The 22,797-nt window shown below is 35.8% G+C and overlaps 1 protein-coding gene across 1 annotated transcript; it reads left to right on the forward strand.

Moving 5' to 3' along the window:
- The first annotated feature begins 18,473 nt into the window (after window positions 1–18,473).
- LOC105041916 (non-functional NADPH-dependent codeinone reductase 2) lies at window positions 18,474–22,215 on the forward strand. The gene is given in 7 exon segments (XM_010918987.4): window positions 18,474–18,879; window positions 20,494–20,737; window positions 20,817–20,871; window positions 20,874–20,995; window positions 21,596–21,608; window positions 21,611–21,821; window positions 21,976–22,215. Coding segments are annotated over 7 exon segments (969 nt in total). The 5' UTR covers window positions 18,474–18,568; the 3' UTR covers window positions 21,989–22,215.
- The last annotated feature ends 582 nt before the right edge of the window (window positions 22,216–22,797 follow it).

Raw genomic sequence — 22,797 nt, forward strand, 5'->3', positions numbered from 1 at the left:
CATCCGAGCTTACGTCAACCATTTTAACGTCGCCGCATTGGAGGTCCGAAACTTGGACCAATCGATTGTGATGGCCACCCTGAAGGGCGGTCTTCAAAAGAACGATCTTCTATTTTCTCTGGATAAGAAGTATCCCAGGAACTTCGCTGATTTGCTAGCTCGGGCTGAAGGATATACCCGAGCAAAAGAAGCCTTCAAGATGAAGGACGAGGAGGCCGCGAAAGAGAGGCAGGCAGGAGACTCCAGCAAGCTCGCAGTTGAAAAAGGATCGAGTGAAGCTTGGCCACGTTCTCAAACTCCCTCCGGATACAAGCGTGCCCAGACTCCTCCTCAGGCTCATAGGTAGAAAAGCTCGGACTGCAGAGTTCGGTGGGACTCTCCCCCAGGAAGATTCCACAGCTACGCCCCTCTCAACGCATCGAAAACCCAAGTGCTGATGGAGGTCAGGAAGCAGCTGCCGAGGTCGGAAAGGATGCGCACACACCCCGAGAAGTGCAACCCTAACAAGTTCTGCCTCTATCATCGTAACCACGGCCACGACACGGAGGAGTGCATTCAGCTCCGAGATGAGATTGAGGAGCTCATCAGACGAGATCGACTCGACAGATTCATTCGACGCCGACCTGAAGGTAGGGAAGATCGACCGAGGGCCCTGCCACAACCAGAGCTGCCAAGGAGGAAAAAGCAGCCTGAAGATCGACCTCCAATTGGGATCATCAACTCCATCTCTGGAGGACCCCGATGGAGAGCAGACCTTCCGCGGCTATGGGATTCAAAAAATCTACGAATGTATTACCAATAACTTTGCTTTAAATAAAAGTTTCTTTCATATTTGCATATCTTTTCTTTTGGCATGAGCTCATAACGACAGGGAGTAGCTCCTTCCGACAATCGAAACTAAGCGTATTAGGAACAGGAGGAGAACCTCGTCCTAATATGAGCAAAGTCGAAGGTCCGATTATTTAAAGATCGGATGGAGGGAGAGGCCCTTACAACGGCCCTTACGTGCCCCCACAGTCATGTTAGGAACAGGAGGAGAACCTCATCCTAATATGAGCAAAGCCGAAGATCTGATTATTTAAAGATCGGATGGGGGAAGAGGCCCTTACAACGGCCCTTATGTGCCCCCACAGCCATGTTAGGAACAAGAGGACAATCTCGTCCTAACATGAGCAAAGTCGAAGGCTCGATTATTTAAAGACCGGATGGGAGGAGAGGCCCTTACAACGGTCCTTATATGCCCCCACAGTCATGTTAGGAACAGGAGGAGAACCTCATCCTAACATAAGCAAAGTCGAAGGCCCGATTATTTAAAGATCGGATGGGGGGAGAGGCCCTTACAATGGCCCTTATGTGCCCCCACAACCATGTTAGGAATAGGAGGAGAACCTCATCCTAATATGAGAAAAGTTGAAGGTCCGATTATTTAGAGATTGGATGGGGGGAGAGGCCCTTACAACGGTCCTTACGTGCCCCCACAGTCTTGTTAGGAACAGGAGGAAAACCTCGTCCTAGCATGAGCTGAAATTGACTATGTCGGGAACAGGAGGAGAACCTCATCCTGACACAAATGAAGATCTGGTTGTTCAAGATCGGATGAGGAGAAAAGCCTCCTTAATGGCTCCTCTACATCCCTACAACCCCGCTAAGAGCAGAGGAAAAACCCTCGCCCAAATATAAAAAAAGAAGAGGAGAGTTCTGGAACTAACCTAGGCTGGTCCGAGAGGTATAAAGATGTAGAGATGGGGATGACTCGAAGAACGCCTAAGATCGAGAAGGATGCTGAGGAAGAACGGAACTCTCAGGAAGAAGGAGGGACCAAAGAAACTCCCAAGCAAAGTGAGATCCCTGAAGGAGGGAGGCAGATTTAAATAGGTGACGGTGTCCGGTGTAATAATGACTGCAGGTCCCCTCTGGCCGATCTATAACCGCCACATGGCCCACTCATCGTGGCAGGCGGCTGAAAGCGGCTGGCAACTGACAGAACCATTATTGCACCGTACCTAGAGCAGTGCTCCGACGAAAATTCCAAAAAAATCTTTTCAGGTCGCCTTGATTTGAAAAGGCTCCAGCACCAGCGTACCAAATGCCAAAATATCTAGAAACAACCAAGTATAAAAATCGAGGGAGGCAACTTCGACTGTAAAAATTTTTCTATACTTCATTCGGAACCCAAACTCGAAAGTAGGGGGACTGGTGTTGGGTATAAAATAACCCCAGCTAAAGTTCGTAAAAGGCCAACCCTTTCAGGCTCTTTCAGCTTCTGACCTTGTGTGGCATCTTTCCGAACTCCCCCGACCGTCCGAGCCTCCATAATACCATCTGAACTTCTCCAATCGTGAGCTTCTCCATTCATCTACCGGACTGCTCCAAATGCTCTCTGAACTTCACTTTCAGCTGATTCTCTACAGTGGTCGATTATTCTCTGAATCTCTTCCAGACTTCTCCCAACCATGATCGACTTTACTCTGAACTTCCTTCAGACTTCATCAATGATCGAGCTTTTTCAGCAGCAGGACTTCTACAGTAACCAGACTCCATCCAAATTTTTACGGTGGTCGACCGCCTTCCTAATTTCAGCCGAACTTCTACCGCAAGTAATCTACTCCAAACTTCTACTGCAAGCAGTCTACTCCAGATCTCTACTGTAAGCAAATTCCATCCGAGCTTCTACTATAAATAAATTTCTTCCTAACTTCTACTACAGGCGAACTTCAGTCGAGCTTCTTCAATAAGTGGTCTCCATCCGAACTTCTACAAGAATCGGACTCCATCTGAACTTTCATAGCGGATGAATTTCGGATGAACTTCTACAACGGACGGGCTCCAGTAGTTGGATTTCTACAACGACCGACCCCCTCCAGTGTCTGCCTTACCTCTCTAGCCATCAACCTTCAATAGCGTCAGCCAGACTTCAACAACGCCAATCGAACTTCCACAGGATCCTCTAGACTCCTCCAGCGGACGAACCTCCACAACACCATCCGAAGTCCACTGTCGATCGACCCTCTGTCGGATTCCTCATGAAACCAGACTTTTCCAACAGAAAGTCCCCGTCCGAGCTTCTACAGCAGATGACTTTTACCTGTAGCATCAGCACCCAAGGCACTCGACAACAGTGGATTCGTCAGCAACCTCAAAAACATCCGAGCTTCTCTTAGATTGTAGAGATATAGAACCATTCCGCTCCATCAGACGTCCCAACCGAGCTTCAGCTGTCAGGTCCGAACTCTCTGGCAAGTCACGACAATGGCCACTACCCCACTCCACTCTCTGTAACAGATTTCACGTGGCCCCACCATTCTCTGGTAAGTCGTGACAACGGACACCACTCCACTCTCCATAACAAACTCCACGTGGCTCCAAACGGCCCACTGACGCCACTACTCTCCGCAACAAACTCCGCGTGGCTCCAAACGGCCCACTATCAGGCGGTTACAAATGTCGTTGTCGATCAGTTATGCTCTCCATCTATATAAAGGGCCCCCTAGATACGTTCTTCTCTAAGCTCTAAACTCTATCTCGAAACTTTGCTAAAATCCCATTCGAGTGCTCCATTTCTGTTGAGACAGAGTACTGACTTGAGTGTCGGAGGGTCTTGCTGGAGCACCCCCAACTCCAGTTTAGACTTCTCTTGCAGGTCCCGATGGTGGACGCGATCCTCTCGACTCCAGCTTCTCTGGCATTGGCGAAATTCTGCACCAACACATACAAAAAGTTTGATCTGAATCATAACTCATATTTGCTTTTTTACCATATAACAGGATAAAAGATGTATACAGCTGCCATAAAAAATAGATGCAGTTGCCTAACATAAAATCAAAAATTTAAATTTTATATATTTTTTTAAATTTTTAATTTTTTAAATATTGATGATGAAAATATTTTCATCATAAATAAATATATTTATGATGAAAATAAAAATTTCATCATAAATACTCGATTATTTATGATAGAAAATTTTCATCATAAATAATAAGCAACTTTTGATTTTTTTAAATTATTTATTTTTTAAATATTGATGATGAAAATATTTTCATCATAAATAATCAAGTATTTATGATGAAAATAAAATTTTCTTCATAAAAACTATTTATTTATGATGAAAAATTTTTATCATAAATAATGAGCAACTTTTGATTTTTTTTAAATTTTTGATTTTTTTAACTATTGGCAATAAAAATATTTTTTTCATAAATAATCAAGTATTTATGATGAAAATTTTTTTCATCATAAAAAATATTTATTTATGATGAAAATTTTTTATCATAAATAATGAGTAATTTTTATTTTTTTAATTTTTTAAATTTTTTTACTCTTTATGATGAAAATATTATCATCATAAATAATCAAGTATTTATGATAAATTTTTTTCATCATAAATACTTAATTATTTATGATGAAATATTTTTATCATAAATAATCTATAATTTTTTGAATTTTTTATTTTTTTAAATATTGATGATGAAAATATTTTTATTGAAAATAATCTTATTATCGATGAAAAATATTTTTTATCATAAATACTTAAATTTTTTATGATACAAATATTTTTATTATGAATATTTAAAAATTTAAAATTAAAATAAATGATATATTATTTATGATAAAAATATTCATTGTAAATAATATATATTTATGATAGAATAATTTTTTTATCACTAATAGGCAACTATTTATGATAAAAAATTATTTTCATCAATTTTATTTTTCATCATAAATATAATTAGTGAAAATAAAAATATTTACATTGTAAATAATTTTATCACAAAAATACTCTTTTCTTGTAGAAGGCACAATATAAAATACTCATTATCTTGGCATTAAGCTGGACTGATTTCTTATCCAACTCATTCCAATCCTTTTTTGGCTAGAGACAGTCAATGCCATCGATAATAATGGTAGGTGTGTGTTAACTATTGATTATGACTCTCCATAAGTCATAATTAAGTACTTGGATAAAAATACGTATGCGAACTTTCCAATAGATATAATTAGACTTGTTGAAAAGATGTGGCCTATTAGTAGACTGCCCTTCGGTAAGTGAACCACCTACTTAAGTTGCCATGATCTTCTTTCTTGATCGTTAGATCAAATTTTAGCTGAGAACCAAGCATTGATACCACTTGTTACCTAGCTAACAATCCAAGAGGGGGGTGAATCTGGTTTTCTTTTCAAACAAGCATGTGCAATTTTGTAAGATAATTCAAGTGAAGTGTAGTGAATGCAAAGAAAGATTAATGCAAGATAGAGAGAAAGAGAACCACATACAAACATCATAAATTTTTATAGTGATTTGGTGCACACTAAGCACCTACATCCACTCCTCAAGCTTCACCTAAAAATTTTACTATATTCCAGTAGAATATAGCAAGTTTATTTTATCGGGCTCACAAATAAATCAATTGATTTTACCCAGATCAACCAATCAAAATCTTCACAAGCTTTTTTTCTCGGCTCCTAATCCAATTACTAGGTTTGGATCACACGTTTACCTAAGTTTCGATCCCTCTAAAACTGGTTACAGAAAAATTTAGTAAGAAGGAAATTTTATAATACAAAGAAACTCCTAGATGAGCTAATGGTTGTCGTTGGTACTTGCTTGGAGAAGATTAAAGTGCTTGCTTTCAATGCTCACTCTTTTCTCCTTGAATGCCCTCACAAGAATCAAGAAAAAGTTGGAAAGTGGTTGAGCTCTTTTGGATGTTGAAAAAGGGCTCCTTTTTGTTTTGAATGTATTCTCATTTTTTTCTCTTGGTTTCTCTTGCTTCTTAATTGATTCCCATCAAGTTTAATCACTTTTGAACCCATTTTTAGCCGTTTTTGACTATCAGAGATAAAATATAGCCATTGAAAAAAAATCTGGATTAAATTGAGCTTACTGCAGAACTAATCGTTAGAGCTGTCTGGAGCTTAGGAGTTGGCTCGACATGACCAAGAATCGACTCATGCAGTTCATGAGTCGGCTCTTTATAAAATCTTCAAAATCTATATTTCTATTTTTTCTAAGAGAGTCGGCTTGCCAAATAAAAGTCAACTCACCAGCATCCAGGAGCTGACTCATCAGATCCATGGGTCGACTCTTGCACGTGTGCCAAAAAAACTACTCTCTATCCTACTATGAGAGTTGGCTCGGGGCTTCTATGAGTCGACTTATCAGTGTGCCAAACCTACGTGCCAATCCCAAAATATGCTAGAGTCGACTCTTTCATGTCATGAGTCGTCTCACCATTCTCAAGTTGGCTTTTCTCGTAAAACCCATCTCCAAACTTTGTTTTTCTTGGTTCAAACTTCTTCCAACATATCTCAAGGCTTGTCAAAAGAGTAATCATCCTACCCAATCATTCTCAAAATAAACTTCAAAGATATTAGATCATTTTTATACTCTAATATTTTGTAATCATCAAAATCATTCTTTGGGGTCAACACCTTCCATCTCCTCTCCGACTGTCAGGGAGCCACCTTAGCCCAAGCCTAGCCACCCAAAACACCCCTTTATCACTTCCTTGCCCTATTTTGGCTTGATTTGGTGCCCTTGAATCACTGAAAAATCACTACCATCGACTGGGAGTCGCCACCTATGTTGGTCAATGGTGAGCCTCTCTTTCTTCCGCTTCCATTCTTCTTGGACCCGAGCCATATTTTTTTAGATTTATTTGAAACCATTTTGATCCCTATTTTTTGCTTCTTTTGGCCTTCTCCTGGGCTACCACCGTCGGTGCCACCACTACCACCACCATCAGCACCGCCATTACCGTTGAAACCCAGCAATGCCTGCCGTGCCACCACCATCCCAACTAACTATGAATCTCCTCTCTTCTCCTTCTTCTCTTCCCTTCCCTCTCTTTCTCTTCATTTTTTTTTTCTTCTCCATTTTTCCCATCTCATTTATTATTTAATTATTTAATTAATTTTCATGTTTGTTAATTCCCATGATCATTGATGGATCAAACCCCGACTCTGATCTTATCCAACTCAACTCACTCTCTCTCCCTTCTATTTTAATTGATTGATCCAAATCAAGCTTAAATTTCTAAATTTTTCTTTAATTATGAAATTAGATGTAATTTAAGGATTTTAAATTGATCAGATGGAATCACAGATTTGGAGATTTGATCACAACTAGATCCATCGCATAAAGATAATTGTAATCTCCACCTAGATATCTATATGTGATAAATATTTAGATTCTAGGGATGGTCGAGACCCCTAGATGTTCGATCAAATTTGATGCTGCTTAGAAACCTAATAGGGTGTTAATTATTTTAGATTTTAGTTAATATTCCTAATTGGTGAAATATCACAAAAATCTAGGGTAAGGAGTTGTAAGTTACCTCTACCCCTAGGTGTTTTTATTTCTATATTTATCTATTGTGATCGTATTCTGTTTAAATTAATTATCTTATATACTCTACATGAAAACGAATTGTGAAATGTTTGATCACATATGCATGTTTAAGTGAAAAAATAAATTATATTTCTTTGCATCAAAATATATTGTGTGTATTAGTCCACTACTCTCGAGTCCGACTATGATCACATAGATTCAGGATCTAGTTGCCCTTGGGGCCTCCAGTAGGACGATCACTAGTGCACACCAGCAGATGGTGTGTTGTAGTCAGGAATTATTTTTCCTTTCGAACCTAATCAGGTGGAACTAATCACCGGCACATATTGATGAGAATAAGTTTATCCGTAAAATATCAAAGCTAGTTTTTCTTTCAAACCTCCAATAGGGTGATCACTAGCACATGACTAACAGACAATATGTTGTTGTAGTCAGAAATCTAGTCTCTTTTAGGGCTAGCCAAGGGCCAATCATGACCATAGTCACAGGAACCAGGAGAGTAAGAGTGGAAAGTTGACCCTTGATTATCCAAATAATCTATTTCAAATAATTATATATTTTAATTCTATGTTGATTAATATGGCATACTTCTATATTCATTGAAATCTTTTTATAGAAAAATCATGCAACTTGAAAATTATTTTCTGTATAAAATACTTAATTGAATTAGAGATTCTAGTAACTTACTAAGCTGGTAAAGCTCACTTCTTCCTTTTATTTTCTTTATTTCAGATCCAAAGGATCTTATGGGGTTTGGAACCGATCAATGAGAAGCATAGGGATTTAGGTATTATTTGCTAAGCTGTCTTTGAATAAAAATTATTTTGAACTTTTGTTGGATCTTTGTTCTATTTCTTATTAATCTTAGAGAATTTATCTTTCTATTGATTAAATTAATGAAATTATTTTTATTGGATTGATGTATTGATAAAATAAAATTGATGTATTGATAAAAAAATATATCTTATATATCCTTTCTCTCTGCTCTTGTTGGGTTGTGGGCCAACTATTCACCTTGTATAGCTCTTGTAAATTTCTTCCGCTACAATAAAATCAGGTCAAAAAAAAAAAAAAAAGAAAACCTTGTGACTAGCATTCATGTCTTTAGGAATCTGCGGTCGCTAAATACTCAACTTTGTTACACGTTTCTGCTTTCGCATTTATTTCACATTTAATCAGTTAACAACCGACCCAAGACTTTTAAAATTCCTTCAACCCAAGACAAACAAAACCTCATCTGGAGTAGTCCGCCCAATCTTCTTCAGGTCCAACCTAGCACGAATGCACGGACACATAGAAGTGGTTGTCTGACAGTTAAAACCTACTATTTAAAGGCAAATTTTGTGACCAGCACCTATGTTATCCGGGTCTGAGGTGTCGTTTTAGCCTGGTTAGGGCTCTAACACACCCACACAAACTCCTAGCCACGTAAGTTCCAGATGTAGCATGGAATACTAATTGCGTTGAGAGACTTAAGCAAAATGCAATATTAAGCACCATTCACAATAGATGTTGGGCATATACCCTTGCTACTTAACCGTTTAGGAAATGAACCATTTAATTAATTGGCCAGCGAAAAGTCCAAGCTCATGGTCTTTAGTATTATTTATCTTATGAAACTTATGTGGGGTAAACAACCTACGATCTCCATATAGCTGATAATTCTAATATAACAAACAGCTGATAATTCTGCTATAACAAATTAATGGCCTAATAGATCTTTAATGGCCCAACAATCTCTCATATTGATTTGAGCAAGTTCTCCTTATATGAAAAAAAGGTAGGATACTCTCCGAAAGGTAAGTTTAAACCCACAGAGCTCAAATTCTGGTGAACTCTTTTCAATTCCCCTATTGTAGGGAATCTGACTTCTCTCTACTTTTCTTTCCTTCCAATTTTCTATTTTTCACTATTTGTTCTCAAGGTCCGAACTGACTTAAGCATCAGAGGGGTTCTAAACCAGAGGATACCCTATGGTTTCAAATTTTTTTTTACAGGATCCTCCGTAGACTTCACCAACTCTACCCTTAGCAGTTCTCTAACTCGGTTCTTGACCGATCTTGCTGTTCTTTCTCGGGAGCCTTGCAGTAACAGCCAGCGAAAAATCAAAGTCCATGGTCTTTGGTATTATCTATCTTATGAAACTTGTCTTCCATCAATTAAAGCTAATAAACATATGATTGTAAAATTTTTGTTTGTCAACACCGATAAAAATAAGTCTCCTCCCTAAGCTCTCGGCAGACCTTTTTTTTTTTTTTTCTCTGCATCTTTTTTTCTCCTAACTAATGAAAGCGGGGTGGTTTACACCTTCCTTTCAATCAAAAAAATAATAATAATTTTGATGGTTTCCGGTTGCCTCTCGCTAGCTTTCCAAAGCCCCCTATGTTGACCAACAGACCTTGCTCACGTCTAAAACTCTTCGGTCCTTCCATTTTCTTCCACAAACGCTGCGTGTTGTATTTTATATTTATTTAGCATGGAACTTGACCGCAACAAACGTGCGTTTAGGTTGCAAATTATACAAACATGAGAACACCTGTCGATCATATGGTGGGCATTCCGCGGCCTTTATGGATTCTTTCTGGTTTGATTAGGCAAAATGATGAATGCTGAGATATAAATATAATTTGGCAAGACAATTGTATCTGGTCTTAACACCTATTGGTCAAATCCATATAGCCTTGCCACTAGACGAAACCTAATTCACCATAATTTGTCCCCCGTGAGCACGGCAAGTCTCAAAATAAAACCACAATTTTGCTTTGACCAAGTCGACCACAGCATCTCCCAATCTTTCCCATGGCATTTCCAGCTTCCTCCGCCCCACAGTTCCCTCTAGTTCGCACCCTGTTTCCACAGCCAGACATACTTATCATCTCTGTTCTGACGTGTTCAGAGACACGGTGTTCACATTGCAACCGTAATCCATGGTTTCACTAGCATATAAGTGATGCGCAGGATACAATTTATATTCTTCTTCCTTAATAATTTTGAGCATCAATAATTATTATATTATATTATATTAATAAAATATACATAATCGATGATTTCTTTTGCATTGTATTTTCATATACCATCCATAGTATTAAAAATTTTTAAAAAATTATACGAAGCCTTTATTCTATTGCGTTAGTTCCATAGATGTGCATTTGGTAATAGTACTATTTTTTTCAAAATTGTACTAATGTCCATGAGTAAGGATTTAATGACGTAGGTATAATATTTTTAAACATAAATAAATTGTAAAAAATACAAAAGTGATGCTATAGAGCTTCCCCATCATATTTGAATGAAAAAATATTATTATATCAATGGTTTTCGGCAAAAGCTATGAAGGGCAATTTGATAACTTAGTACCACTTACTCGCACTCAATTGCATTTTTATTCTTAAACTGTTCAATCCCGACCTTTATCCACTCCACATGCTCTATGTCCTGCAAAATAATAAAGCTGCCATGATAATTTTATGAATTAAATATAAGGCATGTTATCACTACAACCTACAATTTTTAAATGACGACTTTCCTCCATATTAAGTGAGAGGGAGAAAAGATGACGCTTCAAGAACAGGGGTGTTATGAAATGATTGTAACATTTTTTTCTTTTTTTTTTTTTTGATAAGAGATTGTAAATTTGAGAGCCATAAAAACAAGTATAAATGGCTTTCCTCCCTATTAATACATTACGTTTTTTTCAGTATCTTAAATGATGCATATTTTTCAATCCAAAATCTCATATTTTTATGAGGTCATACATCATGATGCTTTTCCCAATGTTTTTCCACCCAAAATTTTACCTATTTGGGGGGCTCATAATAAGAGAGATAATTAATGAGTGCTTAGATTTGGTTGTGATCTCCTTGCAGAGATCTTTTTGGCTTTAAATGGTTCCAACGATTCCTAAAAGGAATCCTTAGGATTCGTTTAGTTCGTGAAAATTTTATTTTTTTTTAGGAAGTTACTTCTTGAAATGTTAATTTTTTAAAATATTATTTTTTAAGAATATAATTTTAACATATTTAATTGATAGTGAAAAAATGACTTATTTTAAAATGACTTATATTTAGTTGAACATTCATTTTTTTTAAAAAATTATATAAAATACTATTATATTTTTAATAAATATAAGATCATATATTTTTTATCTTAAATTTTATATAAATAATAATATTATATTTATATTAATATAAATATAATACTAATATAATATTAATATAATATTAGTATTTTATTATAATAAATTTATTAATATTGATATAAATATAATATTATATTAATATTAACATTAATATAAATACTATATTAATATTAATAAAAATATTGTATTAGTATGAATATTAAAATAATATTAATATATTATAAACATTATAATATTTATGAAGATAAAGATAATAAAAATAATTGTTATCCATATAAATAACCATCTAAATCCATTTACCTTAACCATCTATTCATATTTTGCAAATTTCAGTCATAGATCTTAACATGATATTTTTGAAAAGAAAAAAGAGCCATCAATTTTCATTCAATGGGAAATCTCAAAACTCATCTCCTCTATGGGTTTTCACTTTTTATGAAACATAGAAGGCATCTTTTCATAGAAAGAACTTTTTTCATTCTTTCTACTCTTAAAACTCCAACCAAATAATGGGGCTTCTCTCTACTTTTTAGGAATTACTAGTTTCCCTCTCCACTTCCCACAAACCAAATAAGTCCTTAATTTTACCATTGTAATATAATACACCCCCCTCGCTCATGGCGCTACGAAAGCCAACTCCTCCCATTTTCTATCTCCTTCAAACCCTAATCCACCATCCATGTTCCCAAAATCCCCTTCAATCTTCCCCGTCCTCTTCCTCCTCCACCGTCGAGAAGCATGGTCCAAATGTTAGCCATGGCCTGTGGCTGTCGATGGAGCGTCGCCACCTCTCACACCTCGCATCCCCAATTGTAGAAAGTGGAGGGAGTTTTGGGGGGGGGGGTGTGGTGGAGAGAGGTCGGAGAGTGGGGCAAGGTCTCAGCCATCTTCTTCAACATTGATAGAGTTCTCTGTAATAGTGAAGAGCCATCGTGGATGACCGTAATTGACATTTTCATCGAGATGGGCATGTCCATCAACATCGTTTTTTTTTTCCTCACAAATCCTCTGTGCCTTCCTTTGAGTCTGTCGGTCATGCCATCATCAGATCCTCATCTACATATTTTTTTGACTGTATTTGTTACACATATGGCAAACATGGCCGATGATACATGACAGATGGATACTCTGCCAACCTAAATGCCTTCATTTTAATATATACGCTAGCATATAACCCACGCTATGCATTGGATACCTTTTTCTCATTTAAAAAAAATATCTACAAATATTATTTTTTATTAATTATATATTTTTAAAAAATAATATATATTTTATTACTATTTAATAAAATATAATTTTATTAATATATTATTAAAAATTATCAATGTTCTAAAAATATTTTTAATAAAAATTATTATTATTATTGTATTATATTATTTTATTAAAATACAATTGATCTTATCAATAATATTAATATTTAATTTTATTATTTTTATTAAAATTTTATTATTTTAAATAAATATATTAAAATATAATCTTCAAAATCTGCTATCCACATATACTCTTTTGAAGCCATCCAATCTAATAACATAAATTATAAAATTTTAAAAATAAAAATATTTAAATCCATCGAAAGGAACTTCATACATCGGACCATATTCTTGTGTCTTGCAAAAGAAAGCAATGATGGGTGGCCACTTTGTGAGATCCCGATCAAAAATCAATTGATAAAGCAACCAATGTGGGTACCTTTAACTAATGAGTCTTGAAAAAATTTAAAGATTAGAAATCAAAAAATATTTTTTTTAGCTATGGATGTAATGGTTGCCACTCATTTCACTGTGGCCATCGCACCGCGGTCCATGTCCACGGTCACGGCCAACTCTTTTCTCCAACTCATTGTTAAGCATCTGAGAACTCGTTTGGTTGACGAGAAGTGGAGGGGGAAAGAGATACTTTTTGAAAAGTGGAGAAAAAATCTCTTATTTTATTGGAGTTTTAAGAGGAGAGAGAGTGGAAAAAATAATTTTCATAGAAAGTTACTTCCCATATTTTATGGAAAGTAAAAATTCATGGGGGATGTGGATTTTGGCACTTTCCGTGACATGCGAAGTGATGATATTTTTTTCTTTTCTAAAATATTCTTTCAAGAATCATAGCTAAAATTTAGTAAAATATCAATGGATAGTTATAATAAAATACTGAATAGTAATATAATATTATATTAATATTATTCTAATATTTATATAAATATAATATTAATATTTATTATATTTTAATATTATTTTTATATTTATATTAATATAATATTATATTTATATCTATATTAATAAATTTATTATATTAAAATATTCATATTATATTAATATAATATTAATATATTAGTATTATATTAACATAATAAATTATTATGATCTAATATTATATTATAATATATTAATATTATATTTATATTAATATAAATATAATATTAATATTTATATAAATTTTATGAGTAAAAATGTATGGTTTTATATCTATTAAGGATATAATAGATATTTTACATAATTTTTTTAAAAAAATAGATGCTCATCCAAATATAAATTATTTTATAATAAATTATTTTGATTAATCAAACATACTAAAATTTTATTCTTAAAAAATAATTTTTTGAAAATTTTTTTTCACAAACTAAATGAGTGCTAAGATTGGCTCCGACAAAAATAGTGCTTGCTACAAAAACTTCTTTCCGTTCTACTTTTTTTATTAGGTATCAGACTGCTCGTCCTACTCTAATTTGTTCTTGAACTTTAATTCCATAATTAATGAGAGCTCTTGATTCCATGGGAGGTTTTACTTTGCAATTAATGGGAAGTTTGGGTTTTGCATAAGACTTAATGGATGGATTAATGCTGCCGGATGGTCAAGAGTTTTTTTTTTTCTTTTTTATTTATTGTCTAAAGTAGATGGTGAAGGGATTAGTGGAGGAAGATATACCATGAAGTAAATGCTGCTATGTAAAGCAACAGGTTGGATTTTGTGTAATGCTTAATGGATGGATTGATGCAACTGGATGGTGAAGAGTTTTTCTTGTTTGTTTTTTTCTGGTTGGTGGGGTGGAGTGTGTAAAGTAGATGGTGAAGAGATTAGTGGGGTAAATATAACATTTGCATGCATCCTATTGCAGAATGCAAATATGTTGATAAAACATGAACAGAAGGATCCAAATATGTGACATTAAACTTGGGTGTCCCACATAACAACCTGAAACGCATTAACCCAGGATTTCATAAATGTCAAATTTGGCTCTCTTTTCTATTTCCTTAAAAAGGATTATATTATTATTAACATTTTTATATTAATCTTATTTGCATAATTAACTATTAACTTAAATGATCTGGATAGTAAATCATTAAATTCATGTCTCTCTTTTCGACTTTTGGTTTTAGGATAATAACATTTCCAACAATCTCCTCAAAAGTTGAATGGGTACTCCCAAAAAAAATCTATTAAGCTGACTTTAAATGCGTTGCTAATAAGATCAAAGTTACAATTGGCCTCAATTTAAAAATATTTCATGCCTATGGATAATATAAAGTATGGGTACGAAGAATTCAAATATCTACTGGCTACCACAATTCTTTGCGCAGGTCAAAAACCTTATCAACTTTAATTTAATTCTTAATTAAAACAATATTGAAAAATTATAAAATAAATAGGAATATTTATGAAAATAAAACTATTTTCAAGTCTTATTAAATTTAAAATGGAAATCTTGTATGGCCGCTGGGCCAAATTCCAGTAAAGTTTCAGCATATGCCTCCAATTTTATGCTAAGAGACCTACGGCACCCATTGCTTGCCAATCGAATCCTACCATCACATCTCTTCCCTTCACCACGTCAAAATTAGCGTCCGTAAGCTATACCCACTGGGGCCCACCACCTAAGCGGCCATGTGATTTCTGTGAGTCTGCTATTTAATGACAACGGCTCCTCTTGATCAAAGTTTAACAGTGGAATATCTAAGACATTTTAGAGGGGGTTATCCTAAGCTAACCCGCTGGTTCCAATGCATCCGGGTGTAAAATGCAGTAGAGAAAAAAAACTCTGCGGTATCACGTCTGTGCTGACGAAATCATCAATCACGTCTCGAAACCGCTTTTGGTCTCCTTAAGAAACCAGTCGGCTCATCTTGATAAAAGTTTAACAGTGAAATATCTAAGACATTTTAGAAAAAAAAACTCTGCAGTATCACGTCTGTAATGACGAAATCATCAATCACATCTCGAAACCGGTTTTGATCTCCCCAAGAAACTAGTCGGCTCATCTTGATCAAAGTTTAATAGTGGAATATCTAAGATATTTTAGAGATGGTTATGCTAAGCTAACCCGCTGGTTTTAGATGCATTCGGGTGTAAAACGTAATGAAAAAAAAAAAAAAAAAACTCCGCGGTATCACATCTGTGCTGACGAAATCATCAATCACATCTCGAAACCGCTTTTGGTCTCCCCTAGAAAGCAGTTGGCTCATCTTGATCAAAGTTTAACTGTGGAATATCTAAGATATTTTAGAGGTGGTTATGCTAAGCTAACCCGCTGGCTCTAGTTGCATCCGGATGTAAAATGCAATGGAAAAAAAAAAGGACTGCGGTATCACGTTTGTGCTGACGAAATCATCAATCACGTCTCGAAACCACTTTTGGTCTCTCAAAGAAACCAATTTCATATATATATATATATATATATATATATAATTCTGTGGTATCACGTTTATGCTGACGAAATCATCAATCACATCTCGAAACCGCTTTTGGTCTCTCCTAGAAAGCAGTTGGCTCATCTCGATCAAAGTTTAGTTGTGGAATATCTAAGATATTTTAGAGGTGGTTATGCTAAGCTACCCCGCTGGTTCTAGATGCATCCGGATGTAAAATGCAATGGAAAAAAAAAAAGGACTGCGGTATCACGTTTGTGCTGACGAAATCATCAATCACATCTCGAAACCACTTTTGATCTCTCAAAGAAATCAGTTTCATATATATATATATATATATATATATATATATATATATATATATATATATATATATATATAACTCTGCGGTATCACGTTTGTGCTGACGAAATCATCAATCACATCTCGAAACAGCTTTTGGTCTCCCCTAGAAAGCAGTTGGCTCATCTTGATCAAAGTTTAACTGTGGAATATTTAAGATATTTTAGAGGTGGTTATGCTAAGCTAACCCGCTAGTTCTAGATGCATCCGGATGTAAAACGCAATGGAAAAAAAAAGGATTGCGGTATCACGTTTGTGCTGACGAAATCATCAATCACATCTCGAAACCACTTTTGATCTCTCAAAGAAACCAGTTTCATATATATATATATATATATATATATATATATATATATATATATATATATATATATATATATATATATATATATATGCACGCGCATATGTATGTATGTGTTGGTTCTGAGTTCTGTCCGATGCCGGAGCAGTTGAAGTTTGTGGCGAGCTGAACTGCTGAAGGCGAGATCTGTAAAAAAAATCTCAATCGGAGGTTGCTTCGACGAAAATTTTTCGACGTTCAAGTTAAAAGTTTAATCCAACAGAAAGTGAAGCATAGGAGGCAGAATTTTTGCATATCTTTTTTAGGGTCTCTTTTAGGCCTCCTTTTATAGATAGATGCGGAAGTTTCTGAAGGATGGTTTACCATCATCACTTCAGATGTCGTGGACAACTATTGTCTGACAACTATCAATAGACCCATGGGAGTTTCGAAGCGACTGAGAGGACGTCCGAAGGAGGGTCAGCCGATCATGAATCGGTCGCTTTTCGATTGACCTTCGAGGAAAGAACCCTAAATGGGAAGAAGAGGGGGGCCATTCCTAGCTCTCCTGGCTGTCTCAATCCATCGCATCTTATCAGGAGCCATGGCAACGGATCTTACTGTGCATGTGGTGTAATTAATAACTCCTGGATGGCTTGATTTAGCGCAGCTTCTTATCACAACGCGCAGCTAGCTGCTCAGGATATGGTCCTGGGGTGACATGACTTGACATGACCCGATGGGATTACATGGTGGCCATGCTTGGCATTTAGCCGCTATGCTTGGCATTTAGCCGCTCGACCGACGCCCATGCTTTGGGCTCCTAGCCAACGAGTGGGAACCATGGTCAGCAAAAAGATGTAAACCTAAAGTCGAGATTGGGCTTGGTGTGGGTTGGAGGGAGAGGATCCATAAGTTGGCTAAATGAATCCACTGAGTGCTACCGCCTAGTCGGCCTGGGGTGATCAATTGCCAAGGGAAGAGCTCATTAGAAACCAGTCGGTGAAGTCTCGGCTGCTTGAGCAGTGGGACATCAATCGATTGTTCGGGAGTCGAGAGTCAATCAATTGTGAGAGTAACCGATGAGAAGTCCGTGATGATAAGAGACCTTAATTTGCTGGGCCTCGACTTTTTGAGTCTCGGATCTTTCCACATTACCGTCTGGACGAAATTTTCCCCCAACAACATATATATATATATATATATATATATATATATATATATATATATATATATATATATATATATATATATATATATATTAGATATGTGTATTTTATTTTTTTTAAGAAAAGATGTTAGTTTTGGATCATTTTTGTTCCAACCCAACCCAAATAATCTCTTAGATTTGTAAATCGTTCTTTTTGACTAATACTCAATCCTCCCATGATTTTATGGTAACAAATCGGGCGCGGACAAGGTAGGTCATTATCCATACCCATCTCTTATTTATCTTAGAGTAAGATGGGGCAGGTTAAATGGATGGAGCCGGATAAAGCTATAAAATAAATTATATATATATATATATATATATATATATATTTTTTTTTTTTTTTTTTTTTTGACTCGAGGAAGGAATATTTGGATCAGATTCGGAGTAGCTTTTATTATTCTCTGCACCTAGTCTTTCCTAGTTATTGCGCATCATTAATTGTCATGTTCGGGACTTCTACAAGTCTTCTTCGAAGGTCCAAATCATGAAAACTGAACCATAAAAAATTACCTCAAATTCTGACAACAAAGCCTCGCATATGGATAAGACGAAGGCAAACAACACGCGCAGGTTTCCGAGATCCAGAAACTAGAGCCACAATTATCTTCCAGAGATGGTGATCATTCCGGAGGTGGCCCTGAGCTCTGGTTACCGTCCCATTCCCCTGGTGGGCATGGGCACCGGCGCCTTGTCTCTGGTGCCCGAGGACTTGAAGCTCGCCGTCCTCCATGCCATCGAGCTCGGCTACCGCCACTTTGACACGGCTGCCATCTACCAATCCGAGCAGCCGCTCGGAGAAGCCATTGCCGAAGCCTTGCGACGTGGACTCGTCAACTCTCGGAGCGAGCTCTTCGTCACATCCAAGCTGTGGTGCAGCGAAGCACACCCAGACCTCGTCCTCCCCTCCCTTCAGAGGACCCTCCGGTAATCGTTATACGCTTCTCGTTCTTTCACCAGCTTTGTCTCTGGTTTGCTCTTTTTTTTTTTTCCTTTGCTAGGTAGTAATTATTAGATATTAGTAACATTCTAGATTTTATATTAAAAAAAAAAAACATTCTACATGTATTCCTACCTTGTTAACATTCGAATACACTTCCCATTTGATCTTTTTGTTTTTTTTGTTTTTTAATTTTTTGATAGAATCCTTTTTGTTCAAAATAATATTCACAAATCGTGTTAATGTTTACTATCTTTCAATTGTATTATCGTTTGCTAATTTTCTCCCAATCGGTGACAATATTCCATAGTTTATGACTTTTTGGGAATTATATCAAGTAACTATTTGTTAATTCAATATGAATTATTAACTTGGAGTGCGACTTATCTACAACTTAAACTTGTATGTGTTTGTCAAAAAGGAAAAAAAAAAAAGCATATATCCTTGTATGATATGAAGGGCATCAGCGTCCTTCTCTCTGTGTGTGCATGCTTTTCATTTTTTTTTTTTATCACCTACCAACTATTGATGCGTGGCTATGAGAAAGGGTGGGACAAAGGGGAGTATCCCATCTTATAGAAAACTACCATCTTATAATATTAACATATATTTTCGTATGTAATACCTTTTAGTTAAATCTTTTCCTTTGCTTTTTGTTCTGCTGCAATACATGCATTTTCTTTTAGGGTTTTTCAGCTATTTTTTGTTTTGTCTTTTGTGATTCAGGGTTTTACTAAATAGGAAATATTTTTACCTGCTTCCTCTGAAAAAGCTCGGGAATAATTGATCTTCTTTCATGATATTGTCCGTTGAATCGCTCCATGCATAGATCTCAAAGCACTTCAAGCTCGTTTATTCATCACTTGCACAAATCTGAAAGTGATTATTGTGCAATCCAATGGTGAATTCACACGAAGGAAGAGAATCATTCTTTCGCATGAAAGCTACAACTCCTATCCAATTTTTATTACTCGTTTCTTATTTACATACATAGCATAAACGGAATAGGGTGGTTTGTGATATATATGGTACTATTATGATATATGATGAAGATTATATATATATATATATGGAGGTGGATCAACTTGTCTCACTTGTTTCTTTGGTTATAATCAGTATTTCATATGATTTTCATTTGAAAAATCCTTATGCAAAATGTAAGAAATCAAATATCTAATAAACTCCCTCAACTATTGAAAAAAAAACTCCAAAATGAGATTTGTTGATACAATCATCACGATTCACAAAAATGAAAAATTACATAATCCAAATCAACATAGGAACAAAAGGCCTTTAATATCAAAATAAAGTAGAAAACCTGGATTGTTACTGCTCCTTGATTATATTACGTTTCTTCTTCCTTCTTTCCTTTCCTTTTTCTTTTCTTTTATTTTTCAAAAATGACAGCCATAGTAGCACCAATCACTTTATTGAAGTGATGTAACAATTACCTATATCAAACACTTAGAAAAGTGCCTTGCAAAATCTAGAGGAAAAAGGCATCTGAATGGAAGATGAATGAAATCAATATGTTATCTAATCATGTTCACCATTTCATCTTGCAATTACTTATTTTTTGATGCTTTATGTTCCCGGTGCAGTAACCTCCAATTGGATTACCTTGATCTCTATCTCATCCATTGGCCTATATGCTTAAAGCCTGGAGCATATAATATCCCTATAAACGAGGAAGACATTCTTCCCTTAGACTTGAAGTCTGTATGGAAAGCCATGGAGAAGTGCCAAAAGCTCGGTTTGGTAAAGTCAATTGGGGTTAGCAATTTCTCAGGAAAGAAATTAGAAGAATTGCTTGAGTTTGCTGAAATATCTCCAGCTGTGAACCAGGTTTGTTGATTATTATTCTATAATGGAAGGCATCTAAATCTATTGTCTTGATTCTAATAAGAGAATATTAATATTGTAGGTGGAGATGAATCCAATTTGGCAACAGAAGAATTTGAGGAAATTCTGCAAGGACAGGGTATTCATGTGACTGCCTACTCTCCTATAGGAGGCGAATCTTTCCCAGGAAGCAGGAACCTTGCGATGGAGTCAGAGGTGCTCAAAGAGATAGCAAAGGCTAGGGGAAAGACTGTGGCTCAGGTACTTATCATGTCCCTTCCTTAGTTTGAACTTGAATCTTACGTTGCAGCCATTCAAATTGAAATTAACTACATTCTGACTTTCTGCAAATCTAAGTTTCTTTCCCAACTTCATTACATGCTTTATTCTAGACATGTATGGTGATGAGCCCAGCTATTTCCTAGTAGTAATATGCCATCAAAGATTGTATGCATTTGAAGATAGTAGTAAACAAAAGAAATTGTAGTTTATATTGTGTGGATATCATCATCATCATCACCACCACCACCATCATCAATCAAACAAATCAAGTTGTAAACACACCATTATCCATGGAAGTATTCAAGAAGATTCTAATGCCAGTTGTCAGCCCTCTAAAGTTGGTGCTAGTGCGAGGCAAGGACAAATTTAAGAAAGATTTGATCTGCCATGGAATATGTATAATTGGTTGGTTGGAAAGAAGCCCAAAGAAAAGAATAAGATTATAACTTTGAAATAGGAAGCTCTGTTCATCTCAAAAGCACGAATAAGTTCAAAAGGTAAATAAATATTGCACTCTCTTAGATGGATCACTAATATTTATCCTCCATTATTCTATTTTAATTTGTATATTTCTTCCAGGTTTCCCTAAGATGGGATACGAGCAAGGAGGAAGCATGATAGTAAAAAGTTTCAACAAGGAAAGGCTCAAGGAAAATATCAAAATTTTTGATTGGGAACTAAGCGATGAAGAACGTCAAAAAATTAGTCAAATTCCACAAAGTAAGAAATATCCCGTGCTGTCTATCCTCTCCCATGGAGGTCTATCAGATCTCCTGACCTTTCAGATTTTGAGTGATAAACTCAGGTAAAGGTTATGGATTTTAAACAAACATAATTACATGCCAAGGATAAAAAGTTACATTTGCAACAGTCCTAGTCCGCTAGTCATTTTTCTCACCCTTGTGTCTCATGCAACCCTGAGTAATATCCTTTTTTTTTTTTTTTTGTCCTGTTTGTAGGTTGAGCACATGAATAAAAAGGTTCCTCTTTCGTGGTTATTGATCCAAGAAGCTATGTAGACAAAAGGAGGCAAGCTAGAAACAGCAAATCATAAATCCATGGATTACCAACAGAAGTTGCCCATAGTCAAAAGCTCTTAGAATGTTTCACAAACTCAAGCACAAATGTAATGTGTTAGTACGCTTTGAATGTTTAGAGAATAATGCTGTATGAGCATGCCCTTAATTTGTATTTTTATATGTTCACTAGCGCATATAGTTCAATAATTTTCTCTGAGTGTCAAATATCATTAATCAGAAGCCTTGAAATGATAAAATGATATGAGTATTTGTTTATTGGAAAAGCAAGTAGCTTTGTCATGATGAGGTCGTTTTTAGTCGTCACTCTATTGGTAGTTTCAATCTGTAGTTATCATAATACTCTTTTCACTCTCAGAGGGTTGAAGATTTGCATATATCTGAGAAGTGCTCTTTTTTCACTTGGCTTATGGGGTCATGGAGAGTTTGAATCTGATCTCCCATTAATGGCTGTTTAGTATCATGATTCATGCCGAGCAATGGCTGTTCTTAATGGCTTATCTGTAGGAACAGCCTAATTGATCTGCCACACCATGGAAAGAATGTCAATTGATCAAAAAGAGAGGGTCTCCGTCAGAGAAAAAGTTATACAAGCACCTAATTTCTGATGCATAGGAGGATGTTCACCCATATGTGGTGTGCAGAGCTTCGGCATCCCCGACTTCTGATGATTGCTCGTTCTCTTAGATGTGGGGCAAGTCTTCAAGTAATATTGTATCATCAGGTTTGAGAAGATTTCACTGA

The sequence above is a fragment of the Elaeis guineensis genome, chromosome 3 (assembly GCF_000442705.2).
Source record: "Elaeis guineensis isolate ETL-2024a chromosome 3, EG11, whole genome shotgun sequence".
Lineage (NCBI taxonomy): Eukaryota > Viridiplantae > Streptophyta > Magnoliopsida > Arecales > Arecaceae > Elaeis > Elaeis guineensis.